At 51.3% G+C, this 17716-nt stretch overlaps 1 protein-coding gene across 1 annotated transcript in view; it reads right to left on the reverse strand.

The window, feature by feature from the left end:
- Positions 1-268: 268 nt before the first annotated feature.
- LOC132354871 (ADP-ribosylation factor 2) overlaps positions 269-17716 on the reverse strand; it is a 61002-nt gene continuing 43554 nt past the window's right edge. The window contains exon 5 of the mRNA XM_059906975.1: positions 269-363. Within this exon, the coding sequence (XP_059762958.1) occupies positions 310-363 (54 nt within the window). The 3' untranslated portion in view covers positions 269-309. The remainder of the gene's footprint in view (positions 364-17716) is intronic.

Below are 17716 nucleotides of genomic sequence, written 5' to 3' on the forward strand. Positions count from 1 at the left end.
TTAATTTTATTTATTTATTTATTTATTTTTGGCTGCGTTGGGTCTTCGTTTCTGTGCTAAGGCTTTCTCTAGTTGCGGCAAGCGGGGTCCACTCTTAATCACGGTGCGCAGGCCTCTCACTATCGCGGCCTCTCTTGTTATGGAGCACAGGCTCCAGACACGCAGGCTCAGTAGTTGTGGCTCACGGGCCCAGCTGCTCCGCGGCACGTGGGATCCTCCCAGACCAGGGCACGAACCCGTGTCCCCTGCATTGGCAGGCAGATTCTCAACCACTGCGCCACCAGGGAAGCCCGGGACTCTCTTGATGTTTCATTGCCACTCATGCTGCTCAACGTCACACGTGTCCTCTCCAACTTCTAGAATCTAGCCAACAAAGTGAGGAGAATACCAAGATTACATAAACCCTAATTGTGAGGAGAGTGAAGAACTCCAACTCGACCTAACTAACCACAATCACAGGAGAAGTCAAAGAAATGAGGGATAAAAGAATTAGAGATGTTAGTGAGAGTTATCAGCTATAATGCAAGACACTCTCCAGGGGAACAAAGGAAGGGAGGGATGCAGGCCACAGTGAGGAAGCAGCCTTGAGTATCTGGTGCTCCCTGTAACTTCTTAAGCAGAGTACACAGCAGAACTCACCACAATTCCACTTAAGAATCACCTCCTTTGAAGTTTCTGCTACAGGAAGGAACAGCAATTTTTGAAAGCACTCTCAAATCTCTCTCCCTGCAATCCAGCATGACATAGACCTGGCCCATCACCAAAACCTTTCAAAGTAGTCCATTTTCCTTTGAAGACCATCTTAATTTTAAAGTGAATTGTTTAAAAACTATGACATTTTATAAATGGTTGCTTTATAGCCAGCTCTCTTGGAATGGGTTTGCCATTAAAGTGAAAGCTACCTATCTCCAAGTTCATGGTAACAAATTGTCCTTTCAACAAACAGATCATGACCTGAACCCAGAAATATGTGCCAGCCTCAGTGGTCTTTGGCTCTCGAACCATTGCCATCATCATATTACATTGGACTTTAACATTCCTAACTTGATTTTCCTTCACCAGATTTGGATTTTGCACATATATTGGCAAACATGTTGAGCTGTCCTAAGGTGACACAAACCACCAGCCAACAATCCCATTCTTAAAGCCTCCCCATTCCATTTGACCTGTGCCATATGATGTGTTGGTGCAATTGTTTGAATATGTTGTTGTGTTTATTGATGTAAACAATGAGCAAAACCAGGAAATTAAAAGTGCAAGTATTAGTAATAAAAAACAAAAGTTTTCACAAACTTAATATAATTTTGAAACTAAGATGAAAATCATCAGGATGCTGAAAGCATCAAATCTTTAGGTTCAATGAGTGTTCACTGGTCCTGAGCCTATTGATTGGATTCACACATGAGGGAAAGAAAACAAAGTCTTGGGAATTCCCTGACTTTGGTCCAGGGGTCAGGTCTCAGCACTTTCACTGCCAGGGCCTGGGTTCCTTCCCTGGTTGGGGAACTAAGATCCTAGAAGCCGCGTGGCAGCAGCCCAAAAAAAAGTCTTAGAAATAAATTGTCAGGCTTCCCTGGTGGCGCAGTGGTTGAGAATCTGCCTGGCAATGCAGGGGACACGGGTTCAAGCCCTGGTCTGGGAAGATCCCACATGCCGCGGATCAACTGGGCCCGTGAGCCACAACTGCTGAGCCAGCGCGTCTGGAGCCTGTGCTCCACAACAAGAGAGGCCACGATAGTGAGAGGCCCGCGCACCGCGATGAAGAGTGGCCCCCGCTTGCTGCAGCTAGAGGAAGCCCTCGCACAGAAACGAAGACCCAACACAGCCCAAAAAATAAATAAATAAATAAATAATAATTAAAGGTGCTAATAATTAAAAAAAAAAAAATAGAAACCAGGGATCTCTGGCTGGTTTACCTTTAAAAAAAAAAAGAAAAGAAATAAATAAATTGTCATTAATTGTGTCTTAGAGGCAAGATATAATTAGGGAGTCGATCATTCTTTTCAGCTCTCTGAGTAAAGAATCCACCTTAAGACATACAACAACAATCATTAACACACAGAGCGCAATAAGATTCTGTTCTAGGGCTTTAAATGTATTCAGTCACTTAGTTTGCACAAGAATCCTTCAAGGTAGTTACTATAATCATTCTCATTTTCAGAAAACGGAGGCGCAGAGAGCTCTCAGCCAAACGCCAAGAAGTGGCTGATTTATGCCCATTCAACCAGGGTGGCTGTCCATGTTCTGAACCACTAGACCACACTGCCTCTTGTATAGAATAAGGGCATCATCCAACTTTGATACATTCGATATTCATAGACGCTTTCAGGAATTTGTTACATGTAAAAAAAATAAGGTAAAGTTCTACTGGGACAGGGCAATCCTTGAGGAAAGCTCCCTCTTTGCTGCACTTGGCTTTCAAGAGCACGCTGTGGTCAACTTTCATATTAAAGCAGAATTGAGGAAGAATTTAGAAAAGATCAAGACAAAAGTCATTTCTGCCGTGATCAAGGCCATTAGCCAAAGAACAATCCTGTTTGTACTTCATGTTAGGGAGCTGAGTTCAGGTCCAGGAAACATACAAAAACTCCTACACAACGCAGAGCCCATGCATTTAAATTAGATTTCTAAAAAAGCCTTTGAGAAGGGGCTGCTGAGATGCAGGATGTCTGCAGGGGGCAGATGACTTCCCTGTTGCTGGGAACGTTTCCTGTAGCCTGGGGTGTGGCTGGAACACGAGGCTGGTCCACTTTGAAACGCAGGGAAACCTGTCTGCCTGGGAGGGTGAGAAGGATAGAGGATGCACCCGCCCGGCAGGTCTGATCTCAAATCTCCCAAAGCAGGTTACGTGTTAGGGTTTCAACGTGAAGAGGTCAGAGCTTCTTCAGGGTGAAGGCTGACAGCCCTTAAACTTGGAAACCAGATTTGCTGGGACTAAACATACATGGGAGCCCAGTCTGGATAGCCTGGTACCAAGGTGGGCCCTTTCATGGGTCACAGACCCCCTTCGAGAAGCTGTAGACACTCTGGGGGATAAAAACGTATGTGCGCACATACGCATAAGGTTTCACATACACCATGCATCCCAGAACCACCACTCCCTCCCCAGACAAATCCACGTCCCCTCCCCAGATTGAAGAGTGCTTGCAGAGCGAAGGGGCATTTGGGACGTGAGCCGGGAAGGCTAAAGGGACAGAGCAACTTGGGTCACGTGACCTGTCCGCTGGTTCCACGCCGGGTCCGGAAGGTTACAAAAGGTCTCCTCACCAGGCCCTGCCCGTCAGAGCCCCTCACAAGCTGTTCTCATTCACACTCTCAGCATCTTGCGAGAGGCATGGGGCGGCGACCTCATTCCTCCTGTGGCCATTCAGGGAGAGGCGAAAGCTGGATGCCTTGTCCATCTGTCCATCCTGGGGGCCTGCCCTCCCTGCCTGTCTCCACACCTCAGCCCCCAAGCTGTGCAGACACCCCTATCCATCTGCCTTTCTTTTACTCCTAGTGTGGGAGTGGGTGCAGGGGAGTGGGGTTGTCCACAGAAGGGGTTTCAGCCCTAGGAGGGACCCCGGATTCAACCCACTTGGAGAGAGGCTGGGGAAGGGGACGATGCAGTACGTGGACTGCGGAAGAGTGGAGGGCCTGGAAGAGCAGGAGGAGGGGCCCGTGGGGGTTCTTCAGGAAGGGGGGAGGGGCAGGGTGAGGTGGGGCTGCCGGAAGCCCCCTGGGGGAGCTCCACTACTTGTGAGCGTGGAGCTAATGGGGGCTGTCGGCCGAGGCAGTGAGAATGTGCGCTGGGGCGGGCAGGGGGGCGCCGAGGTGGGAGCTGGGGTCGTGGCCAGGATGGAAGCTGTGGGTCAGAGAGACATGGCTGAGGAGTGTCCCATCGAAGGCCTGCATGGAGCTGTGGGGAGGGGTCCTGGAGTGGCATCTGTCCTGGCCTGCAGAAAGAGGTGTGGAAGAAAGAAGTCAGGTGCCAAGGGTGAAGGCCAAGGCCCCAGGAGATGGACGGAAACTTCCGGCAACTGCTAAGCAACCAACTTCCCGAGACTGCTCCAGATCGCTGTGCCCCTGACCTGACTCTCCAGGAGAGAACCCACCTCTGAAGGCTGGGTTTGCCCCTCGGCCAAGGCTTCCCGCGTCGTGTCCCTGTAAGTGGTGAGAGCCTCACACCTGAGGGTCCAGGTGACAGGATGGCCTCAAGGTTCATCACCCCAAGCACATGTTTCTTGAACAAGTGCCCGCTGTTGGCCTCTGTGTGGATAAAGGTGACCAGAGGAGCTAGGCCAAGGGCAGGGGATGATACCTGGGTGTGTGTGTCTGTGTGTCCAGCGGGGGGAGGCAAGGGTGGGGTAGAGGGTGCTGTTGAGGGCTGCTGCGAGTTTGCACGGGGGGCCCCCAAAGCCAAGCTGCCGAAACTCATCCTCGGGTCACTAGATCTCTAGCACACAGGGCCACCCTACTCCGGGACACCCTACAGAGCGACGGCTGTGCGGGCCTTGTGCACACACCTTGTATCAGAGCATTGAGGGCCAGGGAGCACGAGCTTCAATCTTCTCGTGGATGTGCAAGCCCCCTGCTCAAATTCTGTGCAAAGCTCTCAGAAAGGGAGGCACTTGCCCAAGGTCACCAAGATCATGGAAGCAGCGTGGAGGATGAGAAAGCATGGCCAAGGGCAGACAGACTGCTCTCAAGTCCTGGTGCCTCCACCGACCAGCTGAGCAGCCTTGGTTAAGTGATTTGACCTCTCTGAGCCTCACATGCACAGCAGGCAGGATGAGAGCCCTAACAGCAAAGGAAAGGGCACACCTAAAAGCGTTGCTCTTCAGCCCTGCAAATGCTGGCTCCCTGTCCACCAAGCAGTGGCAGGTCTTTCGGTATCACACCTGCCTCTGTTCTCTCACTACCCTCTCAGCTTGTAGAGGGTCTTTCTGCTCTTGCTTTGTGTATTAGTTATCTATTGTTGTATGAAAAAAAATTACCCAAGGGAATTCCCTGGCGGTCCAGTGGTTAGGACTCCAAGCTTCCACTGCAGGGGGCATGGGTTCGATCCCTGGTCAGGGAACTAGGACCTTGCAAGCTGCGCCCCATGGCGGAAAAAAAAAAATTACCCCACACTTAAAACAACTGTACAGGAAAAACACACATCAAGCAAGTGTCTGACAACAACTGGTGTCCTACAATTTCACTCAATTCTGACAGGATCTACCTGGAAAGACCATCAGACCCCATGGATAAAGGGCTCAGTCCCACAAGACTGACCCCTCCCACACACACACACCTCCAGAGGCCGATTGCAAATCCCACGTTGCCTCCTGTACTTCCGACTAACTTTCCCTACACAGACCACAAACAAATGAGCTAGGGACCCTCCAGCCAGTAGGAGCCCCTCAGCATCTGGAGGACTTGGTTGAAGTGGGGATAAGATATCCAAATATCTGAGGACATTTGGAAGGTCTCTAATGGCCCTCAGCAAACATCCCCTGGAGGACACAGCAGAACTGGCCAGAGTGGGTGAAGGCCCCACCCACACCATCCTTCCAGCCCCTTCCTGATTTCCTAAGTCAGACTGGGGGTGAAACGTTGCTCATCCAAGTTTCAAGGGGCAATTACTACTATTTTGGGCATAGCTGCGGCAGCCAGTCAGGGCTGCACCTGAAATGCGGGAGAATCCTTGCACCCAGTAGGGGTCCCTCTTGTCAGTATTTCCCATCATCCCTGATGCTGAGAATCGTGTGTGCCCCAGCTCTAACCTATTGCATCAGAATTTTCAGAGCAGAAGACCAGTGATCTAGAGAGTTGACAAGTACCCCAGGTGACTCTTACCATCAGGGACATTTGGGAAATTATAGGGCTGATGGAAAGAGGACAATCCAATGAGGAGCCACAGCTAACTTCAATTACTGAATCTGTAAAATGGGAATAACCAGGATTATGTCAATTGCCTAAAGGCAAGCCTGGAACAAATGGTTTCTTGGGGTTCCTTTCAGCTCTGAACCAGAGCAGAGAGGAAGTGTGAGAGAGACTTTGGCAACTGGAACCAGTAAACTCCCTCAGGGAAAGAGACTGTAGCTTAGGCAGATGAAGCAGGCATGCCCGTCTTTCTCTTGGGTGCTGAGACTTATCTGAGGAGTTGGTGTCACAGGGCCTCCTGGGGCCCCCGGGGGCTGCTCACGCACTCCGCAGCTCTGGCAGGGGAAATCTGTCAGCTGGGTTTGGCAGCTCTCCCAGCACCAACCCAAGACGGCTCTGAACAGAGATGAAATCTGCCTTCTCACTCCAGAGGATGCACTCTCCTCTCCCCCGTGAGTCAGCCACACACATGCAAACCCAGAATATTCTGGGTGGACAGATGGAGGGAAGATGGGAGGGAACCCAAACCAGCCTGTGGGGCAAACTGGCAAATCCAAGGACTTTGGTGGCAGAGAGACCTGGGTTCAAATCCTACCTCTATCACCTCCTGGCTCTGTGACCTTGAGCCAGTTTCATGGTCTCAGTTTCTTCACCTGTGAAATGGGAATAATAATATCATTGTGGCTGTTACGAAGAGAGGTAACAGAGCATAGTGGCCAGTAGCTCAGCTCTGAAGCCAGACTTCCTGGGTTGAATCCCAGCTGTGCTACTTACTACCTGTGTAATCTTGTGCAGGTCACCTAACCTCTTTTTTTTTTTTTTAAACATCTTTATTGTACTTAACCTCTTAAAGCCTCAGTCTCACCAACTATAAAATGGGGGTAATGATAGTTCCTACCCCAGATGGTTGTTGTGAGGATATGAATTAAGTTATGTGAAGCACTCAGAGTACAGGCACACAGTAAGTGCCACGTACGTGCTCTCCGTATAAAGGAAGGCTCCGGGATACATGGAAACTGCTCTCGGTCACCCTAGAGCATGGATGGGGAAGAGAACTGGACTTGACTGAGCCCCAGCGGCAGGCCACTGTGCTAGGTGTTTCCACATCCAAGTCTTCCTCCTGCTGTCACCTCCCTCCTCTTCTGGTTGCTTTCCATTCCACTCCTCACCCCCCATGAAGTCGTCCCCTCCTCCTGCCCTCCTCCTGCCCTCCTCCTGCCAGAGATGGGTTACTTTGACAAACTGGAACCAAGGTCCTCTCATCTCATGAAGCCCCATACAGAGTCCCCAGGAAGGGGCCAGGGTGCTGGGGGCTTGGGAGGTAAGACGAAGGAAGAGATCAAAGCCCAGATCTCAGGGAGCAAAGGACATCCCCCTTGGAGAGGCAGGTGTGGTAGTAGGCCAGGTGGCAAGCCAGGGACCATGCAGATGGTGACAGTGCTCTAGGGCAGTGCTTCTCCATGCTGGCTGCACCTTAGCCTCAGCTGGGGAGCTTTAAAAATGCTGATGCCTGGGCCCCACTCCACAGGGTCTAATGTAATTACCCTGGGATGTGCCTGGGCATTGAGAACTTTGAAAGCTCCCCAGGTGATGCTCTCGTGCAGCCAGGGCTCTGGAACAGTGGTTCTTAAACTTCAACATGTATAAAAATCATCCAGAGGGCTTTTTAAAATACAGACTGCTGGGCCCCACGCCTAGAGTTTCTAATTCTGTAGGTCTCAGGAGTGGCTTAAGAAGGTGCATTTCTAACAAGTTTCCAGGTGCTGCTGATGCTGCTGGGTCCCTGGGACTACATTTTGAGAACCGCTATTCTAGGGCAGCAGTCAGCAAACTAAGCCCCTTGGGCCAAATCCACCCTGTGGCCTGTTTGTTATAAATAAAGTTTTATTGAAACAGCCACACCCACTCATTCACATATTGTCTGTGGCTGCTTTCATGATATAACAGAGTTGAGTAGTAAGGACAGACTCCATATGCCTTGCATAGCCCCAAATGTTCATTATCTATCTCTTTACGGAGAAAACATTTGTCACTCCAGTTGTAGAAGCCACAGGTGGTGGGATCCTGGGTCCCTGAGTGACTGCCTGGAGAAGAGCTTCCTTACTAAACTTGGGCTGTTATATGAGGAGGAAAGAATATCAACCAACATTGTTTAAGCCACTGTATGTTGAGGTCTCTTTTTACAGTAGCTCAGTTTCAGCTACATTCTTTTTTTAAATAAATTTATTTATTTTATGTATTTATTTTTGTCTGTGTTGGGTCTCTGTTGCTGCGCGTGGGCTTTCTCTAGTTGCGGCGAGCGAGGGCTACTCTCCATTGTGGTGTGCAGGCTTCTTATTGCGGTGGCTTCTCTTGTTGCGGAGCACGGGCTCTAGGAGCGTGGGCTTCCGTAGTTGCAGCACATGGGCTCAGTAGTTGTGGCTCGCGGGCTCTAGAGCGCAGGCTCAGTAGTTGTGGTGCACGGGCTTAGTTGCTCCGCGGCATGTGGGATCTTCCCGGACCAGGGCTCGAACCCGTGTCCGCTGCATTGGCAGGTGGATTCTTAACCACCGCGCCACCAGGGAAGTCTTGTCAGCTATACTCTAACTCCTGGTTCCAGCACTTCCTGGCTGTTCTATAACCTCTCTGAGCCTCAGTTTCCCCATCTGTAAAATATGAATAATAATATCAACCTTATGGGTTATTGGAAGAATTAAAAATATGAATCCCTGGCTCATAGAAGGGGCTCAACAGATCCTGGTTCCCGTATCCACTACCCAATGTGCTTGGGGAAAGCAGGTCACAATCTGACACGTCAGAGAAAAATTGCTAAAACCTCTACGTGCTTGTTTTGCTCTTAAACCAAAACACGCTCCATTTCCCCACTCCCTGCTGCAAATGAATACAGTTTTCTTTTATTTGGAGGCTGGCACAGCTGTTCACTTGCAGAAGTGTCCTGCTCAACTCCAATGAGCCGATCCTGGAGCTACTTTAACAGAACAGTCTCTCCAGGTGGGAAACCCTCTGACTGGGCTAGAGGTTGAGGAAACTGGCTTAAGTGGCACCCACTCCGGAGGGGGCTGCATGGGAACACTTCATACCAAGGTCAGTAATTACACAATTTCTACTTGCTTCCACTTAGTGCCAGTCATGGAGTGGGGTTGCCTTTCCCCACTACTGGTGGAGAGTAGGTTGGTTAGTTCAAAAGCATGCTTTGATCATCTGCTGATTGTTGGATACTGTGCCAGGGAACTGAGGAGGAAGAAAGAGGTGGGGATACAGTAAGAAACAGACCAAGAAGCACCACCGTCAGCAGCGCTTTGCAGGAGCCAGCTAGAAGCCAAGAAGTAGCCAGATGGGAAGACTCAGGGATGCCTGGGGCCCTGATTAAAGTCCATTCCACACCTGGCTGCTCACCTAGTCACTTGGGGAGTTGTTAAATATACAGATTCCCAGGTCTACCCCAGCCCAACGAGGCAGATTCCTTGGGGTGAGGACCCAGGACTCTTTACTTTTAACACACTCCCTGGGTGATTCTGGTGGTACCAGCATAGCACTGGTCTGAGGCTAGATTTTGAGGAAACACTACACTAAATGTAATAGGAGGGAGGACGTTGATGCCCACAGATCTGGGTTCAAATTCTGGGTCCAAGGCACAAAAAAAAGACCAAGCATAATAGAAAAAAGTGATGAGTTGAGCTATATAAATTTTTTTTTAAACTTCTACCATTCAATTATTATTATTATTATTATTATTATTATTATTATTTATTATTTCTATCTATTATTATTTTCATAATAGATACTATTATGAAAATGAAGAGACAAACCACAGACTGATATCTGCCCACAGCATCTGCTATGGGCCAGGCCCTCTTCGAAGGGCTTATTTAATCATCACAACTTTCTGTGGTAGGTACAATTATTGTCTCCATTTTACAAATGAGGGAACTATGTTCCAGCAAGGTTAAGCAACTTGCCTGAGGGTGCACAGCTAGAAAACTGGCAGAGCTCGTCACCAGGATTCTACACTGCCTCCCAGCTCAAGCATAATTAACAACCAGAGCAGCTTGTAAGATACCTATTATGGTCAGGATCGGCAGAGGATACTCCAGTTCTTTCCTTGATTGAAGTAGAATTTGTTCTTTATTTTGCAGACCTTGGAACTCCTCTGGGACCCCCAAGTTGTTTTCACCATACAGGAAATTTGGGGTTTGGCAGTGTCTCCAGCCCTTTGTTGCTATTTGCAGATGGTCTCATCCTCTGTCTGCAGCTGCTCAAAGTTCACCTGCGCAACAGATTCTCTAGTAACAACGTTCCTGAGATGTTGGTGCCTTCTGAGATAAAATCTACAGGATGCCAGCTCCTGATGGATGCCAAAGCAGTGGCCCCCTTCTTGGTGCCCACTCGATGCCATATGCCTGTTCTCCCTTCAGCAGTAAGTAATCGTGGGAGGGGACCGATGATCGGCTTCTTTGGGCAACAAGCGTAACTCCCTGATTGAAATAGATCCTCCACTGGACAGAAATGCGACTGCCCCAACCTTTCCCAAGTAGCATCATTAATCATCCCCCAGATTCAATAGTCCAGGAATGTTCAACAGCCCAAGAACGTCCTTTCTTAGCCTGGCAAGGACTGCCATCAGTCAGAAAGGCAGGGAGGGGTGGGTATATCAGAAGACCTCTGGCACCTTCGTAATTGCATGAGTAGCAGCCAGCTGGGAGTGGTCCAAGGGGGCTGAGCAAAAGGAAGCGGGCTGGATAAGAGGGTAATACTGTGGAGGGGCAGTTTGGAGCCACTGCCTCCAGAACCTTCTCTGAGTCTGGCCCTATGAAGAGTAGAGAAGGAGAGGGGAAGAAGGGAGACCTCAAATCTCAGCAGCAGCTGCAGCTGGTCCTTCCCATCCAAGGAGCCAGGATATTCTAGAACTACTGAGCCTGCCCAGGAAAGGTTTCGAGGTTGATTATGCCCCTAGCGTGAGCACCTACTGTGTCTACGTCTTTGTCCAAGGCAAAACAACACCATCTGGCTGGGAGACGAGACGTGTATTCAACATAAGAGCTGAGGACTCGGGCTTCCCTGGTGGCGCAGTGGTTGAGAGTCTGCCTGCCAATGCAGCAGGGGACACGGGTTCGAGCCCTGGTCTGGGAAGATCCCACATGCCGCGGAGCAATTGGGCCCGTGAGCCACAACTACTGAGCCTGCGCGTCTGGAGCCGGTGCTCCGCAACAAGAGAGGCCGCGATAGTGAGAGGCCCGCGCACCGCGATGAAGAGTGGCCCCCGCTTGCCGCAACTAGAGAAAGCCCTCGCACAGAAACGGAGACCCAACACAGTTATAAATTAATTAATTAATTAACTTAAAAAAAAAAAAAAAAAAGGAGCTGAGGACTCAGGGAAGGGCTCTCTGGAGGGGCTGCAGGGGAGAAGTAAGCCATAAAAGAAATGACACTTTGGCCGTGAGGGAGGCAAACACAATCCAGACAGAGAAAACAACAAATTGTTCATTCATCCATTCAGTGGGCACTTGTTGACCTACTGTGGTCGGGCACTGTTTTAGGTCCTTGGGATACAAAGGTTTACAGAATGTGACCTGTCTCCTGAGCAGGCCAGGTTTAGGGTGAGGCAAGTAGGCAGCGAGAGGGCAAAATAAGGTGTTAATCACTCTCAGGGGCCAGCCCTGCCTTCTTACGACTCTGAGAATGAGTGCCTCCTGAAATTTTGCTCCCTGGGTGCCTTGCTCATCTCACCCCATTCCTGGCCCTCCTCCTGGGGGACTCATAGTCTAGGATGAACAAAGGTCTGAAGGTGGGACGCTGTGACCTCCTTAGCGCAGCGTTCAAGGCCCTCGGGATTTGGCCCCATCTACCGTTTGAGGACCATCTCTTGCCCTCTCTCCTTTAAGCCTTTGCCCAGCCAAACCATGTTTATCTTCTGCATACGGTGTGAGCCTTCGCACCTCCATCCCCCACCTGGAATCCCCCGCCCCCAATCCCGCACCTCCCTGGCCAGGTCTGGCCCCCCTTCAGGACTCAGCTCAAGCAGCACCTGCTGTCTGGTGCACCCTCAACCACCGGCACCGTTAACTGGTAACCTTGACGCCCAGGGCAAGGACAAAGATCAGCTTGGCAGCGCCGGATACGGCTCAGGGGTGGGGAGCAGGATATTATTAAGTATGCACCTGGAAGCTTCCTATTTCAAGTTACCATTCTTCCTACCAGGTGTCTCGCTGTGTAGGAGGCATGTCCTGTCATCAGGTAAATGTAGTAACATCTTTCATTACAAAATCTAAAATCGTGTTTTCCCCAAATATCACAGTCCCTATATTTGACGAGTCTGGGATTCCAGCCCTGGCAATCACTCCCCACGAGAGGTGAGGGCTTCCCTCTATGAGCTCTGAGGCCCCCTGCGAGCCCAAGCATCCCGTGTCGGTCTCGGAGCCCCACCTCCCGCCCAGGGCAGCCAGCTGTGGATCTCCAGACAAAGCACAGGGCCTGGCACAGGGTCGGAGCGGTGACGGAGCGGGGGTCAGGGGTGGTATCGAGGAGACCACCCGGCTCAGAGCATGAAACACGATTGTGACCAAGACATAGGCAGGTGCCATTCAGAGCAGAGAGGCCTGAAGGCTGCCTGGGAATCAGCCGGAGAGGGAGGGAAAGACCACAGGCCCCTAAACGGCTCCCCTGATTCAGAGCAAAGCCAAGTGCCTCTGAGAGGCGGAAGGGGCTGTGAGGCTTAGTCACACCTGTGAGGCTGGCTCCAAATACAGGCCCTGTCGGCTCTGATGAGAGTCTCCTCAAAGCATGCCAACAGATGTCTCGTGGAGGGGAGAAACTGCAGAGAAATTACCACCCCAGCTGTGACTTCTCCCATGGAACTAAAAACAGCACATCTACCCCATGCTCTCTGTCTCCAGATGGATTCCGAAGCCTCTCTGCCCTGAGGGGGGCTGGAGGCGGGGCAGACACTAGCCTGGGGAGGGGCCCCTGGGGGAGGACAAACCTGGGAGCTCAGAGAATGAGCGGCACCCCTAAACTGGGTCTCTGGCCTTGGAGGAAAATCACAGTGTGCTCCCTGTACCACCCCCATGACACCCTGATCCCAGGGGGAGCGTGGGAGAGCCGCGACAGGGGTCCTTGTGCCCCTTTATTTGGACGGGGTAGGTCAGGCACGGGTAGGTTAGGGATCATCAGCATCGGGTGAAAAACCAACACTTTTTCCCCATTTTTTTTGCACCTGGAAAAACATCTCCGAGCCCCGAGAAAGTAAGTAGAGCGGCTAAGACATGGCTTGAGAAGCCTAAATGGGAAAGTCATGGGAAAGCATTTTGTCAACACTATTATTCTGTTATCACAGACGCAAAGGGTGACATCGGGATCCTGAATGCAGCTATGACCACTTTGGCTTGGGTGGACCCCAAATCACCCGTAGCTGCTCCCTTTCCAGACCCACTAGCTCTGCCACTGCTGAGACCTGCCTGTGAGGACACAGAGGAGCCCTTGCCTCTCCCTAGCCCGTCCCCTCCTCCTCCTCCCCGCCTCCCTGGGCCGTGGGCAGGCTGCCCAACACTGTCAGGCAGGGTGGCCGCCGTGGGCGCAGACACCCTGGGCCCAGCCTTGGCAGTGAGCGAGGGGACGGACTGCAAGCTCTGGGGAAGGAGCTGCTGCATCAAACACACACGGGCGGGTGTGACCCTGATGGGCAGGGAGCACTCCCAGGCCAGCCCGGGGCCAAGGCACGTTTCCGCCCGGAGCAGCCGGCCTTGGGGGCAGAGAAGTACAGGGTCCCCAGGAACCCCTGGGGGGCTCCTGTTTCCAAGTCCCAGCTTGGCCAACCACGGCTTCCTGTTTCCCACAGCATCGGATGCAAGCTCTTTAGCCTTCTCGCCAGGGCCCTCCCTGCCCTGTCTCTCTTTGATGTTTATCAGAAGTCACTTTCTTGTCAGCCAGACTGGCTGTAGCTACTGTGTGCCACACAGGGGACTAGGCACCTAGGGTGCTACCAACGCAAGCGGCACGCCTGCCCTCACACAGAGGCCATTTCCCCAAAACAACAGAAGGCAGCGAGAACTCCACCCGCAGCGGAACAGAGCTCAGGAACTGGGACGGGGGAGAGGTTCTGGGGGGCAAAGTCTGGAGGTGGGCAGGGCTGGTGATATCTGAATAGCTCCTCAGAGCCAGATCTCATCACAGCTCAGTCACTCCCACCTTGGGGCCTTTCCTCAACCATTCCCCGTGCCTGGAATACCCTCTATCTTCCGATTGGGTTCCTGCCTCTCGCTTTGCTAAGAATACCCCACACGACGCTATGAACGGCTCAGAAGTGCATCTAATACCAAGAGGAGATAAAAATACTGTCATAGCGCCTGTTGTTTAGCACTAGTTCTGTGCCAGGAATAACGCTAAACATTTACATGCATAATCTCTTCTAGTCCTACAACAGTCTCACAAGGAAGGTATTTTTGTCCCCATCCTATAAATGGAGAAAGTGTGTCTCAGAGAGGTAAAGTAACTTGCTCCAAGTCACACAGCTAGTCAGCGGAGTTCTGTTTCCCTCTAAAGCCCGCATTTACAACTGCCGCCTGTGCTGCCTCCCAAACTGGGTAAGCTTGAAACTCCGCTTCTCCAGAGAGACCTCAGGGTGTCCCCTACATCACATCTTCAACCCAGTTCATAGACAGGCCACCTAAATCATAGCAGTTACAGACAGACAGCAGGTGCCCTCTTTCCAGCCCTGAGTCACCTCGGGGCATGGACAGAGGGCTGGCTAGAGTCAAAAAACCAGATCCTACTGCTGCTTTGCCACCTTGGATGAGTTCTCCAACTCAGACTGATGGTGTCAACTTGGACAACGTGTTTATTCTCCCTGGGCTCTGGTTTCCTGCAATATAGAATGATGCCGTTGGATTGCGGCAGTGGTTCTCAGGCAAGACTGCCTCAACCCCCCAGTGAGACCCAGGACAAAGAAAGGTGCTTTGGCCCCCAGGTCCGCCTCCCTCCAGCCCCCAGCACCCCTCACCTTGAGCCGCCCTTTCTGCAAAAGCATGAAAACGTGAGCAATTCTCTCAGCAAGGCAATCTCCCTCGGGCCCCCTCCACATCTTTGGAACTGCACTGCAGGGTTTCTCTTCACTGAATGTGCTTCCCGAGCCCCCCGGCTCAGTGGGCAGAATGGGGTTTTGAAAGGAGGCTGTACCGGAAGGCTGTCCCTTCCCTCAGTGGGATCAGCTGATGATAGCGATGGGGGAAGGGCACCAACAGAGTTTTTTCCACTCCCGCTGGGGACAGTGAGAAGCATGCAGAGGTAAACAGGTGAAGGGCTCTCTTGCGAACAACACCCCTCCCGTATATACCCTTAAGAGTTTTTCTATTTTAAGAACTCACTGTGAAAAAGTATCCATTTTGTCCCTGTATAACTATGCCCCTTCATCTCAGCAATTAAGATCAGTGGTTAAAAGTGGACTTTCTGAAATCAGCCAGTCTGGTTGGCCAGCTCCCCCACTTTCTGGCCTAGCTGTGTGACCTCAGGCAAGTTACTTTACCTCTCTGAGCCGCACTTTCCTCACCTGTAAAGGATGATAATTGTACAGCTTGGCAGAAGGGCTCGATGAATTGTAGCTTCGGTGACTCTCTTACTGTGGGAGACACGGAGACTTGCTACCCAGAAACCCCTTCAAGGAAGGGATGGCTGCCCAGATTCAGGGGGCTGGGAGGCGGGGTGTGCCGGGTAAGCACACAGCTTCAGCTACAGAGAGCGGCTTTGCCCCAGGTCAAGCCCCTCCCAGGGCAGCCCTCATCGGGTAGCTGAGCAAGAAGGGGGAATAAAGGCTCCATCATTTTTTGGGGTGCGGGGCACACTGACTGCTTGCTTCAGAGCCCCGCCCCACCCCGGGTTGGCTGAAACTTTGTCGGGCCTCACAGTTCCAATTCTCCCTCTGCCTGGCCCTGCTGCTTCCCCTTCCCTCTATGCTTGATCCCCAGTAAACTCTGTCCCAGCCTCTGCTTCTGGATAACCCAACCCATGACATATTTCATTATTCTGTGCTAATATAACCAGTGCAATAGACCCTGGGTCCAGACTTGGCCACAGCTCCCAGCTTCCCTGGGTTATCCCAGCAGGTCCAAGATGTCTGCAAACCATAGTGCTGGGGCCGTGGGGACCAAGGCAATGCCAGTGGTTGATCAGATGGTCATTGCCTGCCTCAGAAATGGGCACTATGTGCCAGATTAATCAGCCCCTCACCGGAGTTCAGTGGAACCCTTCCTTCTCTCTCTCCCTCCTTCTCCTTTCCTTCCTCCCTCCCTCCCTCTCCCTTCCCCCTTCTTCCCTCCTTCCTTCCTCCCTTTCCTCCCTCTCTGACCAGGCATTATGCCAGATGTAAGGGCTCTGGGATTATTAGGACAGGGAGCTTACAGTCTAACATGAAAACAATTCAATTCAGCCTGATAAGCGTTCAGCTAAGAGGGTGCCATGGATGCTCAAAGGGGCACCCAGAGCATCAGTGGAGGCTTTCTGGAGAAGGAGATGTCTTCCTTAAGTCCTGAAGGGCAGGTAGGAGCTGGGCAGCCAAAGAGGGTGGAGGGAGATGTTCCAGAGAAAAGGGGACGCTCACGTCAGCCTGAACCAGGTACCCATGCACTTGCTGGGATGCTGTCAGTCTCGGAGCCTCCCCTCCCGCCCAGGGCAGCCAGCTGTGGATCTCCAGACAAAGCACAGGGCCTGTTGCAGGGTCAGGACTCAAGTTCAAAGAGTCAGCAGAGTCGCCTTTGGACATGGCCCACCTGTTTCCTGAAGATGGTGTTAAGTCACCCTTTGAGCTTGCCTTCTTCAACTCATAACCCAATGGCTTTCATCTTTCCCTGTAGGCCCTCATGCTCTAGCCTGTCCCCCTTCCATACACCCTACCTCTGCAAACACGCAACGAACAGAAGCCCTTAATGCTCCTTCCAGCTGGGGTGGCAGGTGACGGGCTCTGGACACTCTGCTCCAAAATACGGCACCTTGGCATATCAGATATTTTAAGCTGAAAGAGTTTGAGAAAACATCAGAAGCGGGAAAGTATCTCTGACCTTCCCCCGTCTTTCTCCCCTGAATCAGGTCCTAAGATCCTCCCATGAGAGGTGCCCTCCCTGTGCCCAGAGGAAAGGAGCATCCTTATGTCCAAGACAGAGGGACACCGAGAAGAATCTGGACGAATGGGCCTTGCTAAGTTTCCCCCAGTTTACTACACTGGTTCATACTCCTTGACCTATTATATTTCAACATGACTGCCCACTCTTCAGCAAACCTAGCATGAAAACACCCAGGCTTAACATTTCTTTGGGTCTTCATTTCCTTATGAAGGTGCTGGAATCATGTAACACTTAGGTTAAATAAATTTGTATGCTTTTCTCCTGTTGTTCTGTCTTTGTCAGGTTTGTTTTCAGACCCAGCCAGGGACCCTAAGAGTGTAGAAGACTTTTTCCTCCCTCCACAGGCCTGGGGCTAATGTTCCCACACCTCACGTGGTGCCTGTAAAAAGCCTCCACATCCCACACGCCTGAGACCCCTGGTCCCTCTCCAGGCTTAGGGGGCTTGCTGTCCTAAAGCTGGCCATGCAGTGAATTGCTGTAAACAGAATCTTATTTTCTGCACAGAATCCATTATAAAGTTAGAGATATTTCCAAGGATGGTGGAGAAAACCTTAACAAGTTGGTTTTTCAATGGTCTCCCATCGTGGTGCCCTGGCAGCTTTACAGGAAATGGGAGATATTGCCACCACCTAGTGAGTCACAGCACCTCTCCTTAATCCAGGATCATCCCTCCTTTTTTTTTTTCCTTTTTTGAAACAGCTTTATTGACCTATAATTCACATACCATACAATGCACCCATTTAAACTGTATAATTCAATGG

Source organism: Balaenoptera ricei, chromosome 20 (assembly GCF_028023285.1).
Source record: "Balaenoptera ricei isolate mBalRic1 chromosome 20, mBalRic1.hap2, whole genome shotgun sequence".
NCBI classification, from domain to species: Eukaryota; Metazoa; Chordata; class Mammalia; order Artiodactyla; family Balaenopteridae; genus Balaenoptera; species Balaenoptera ricei.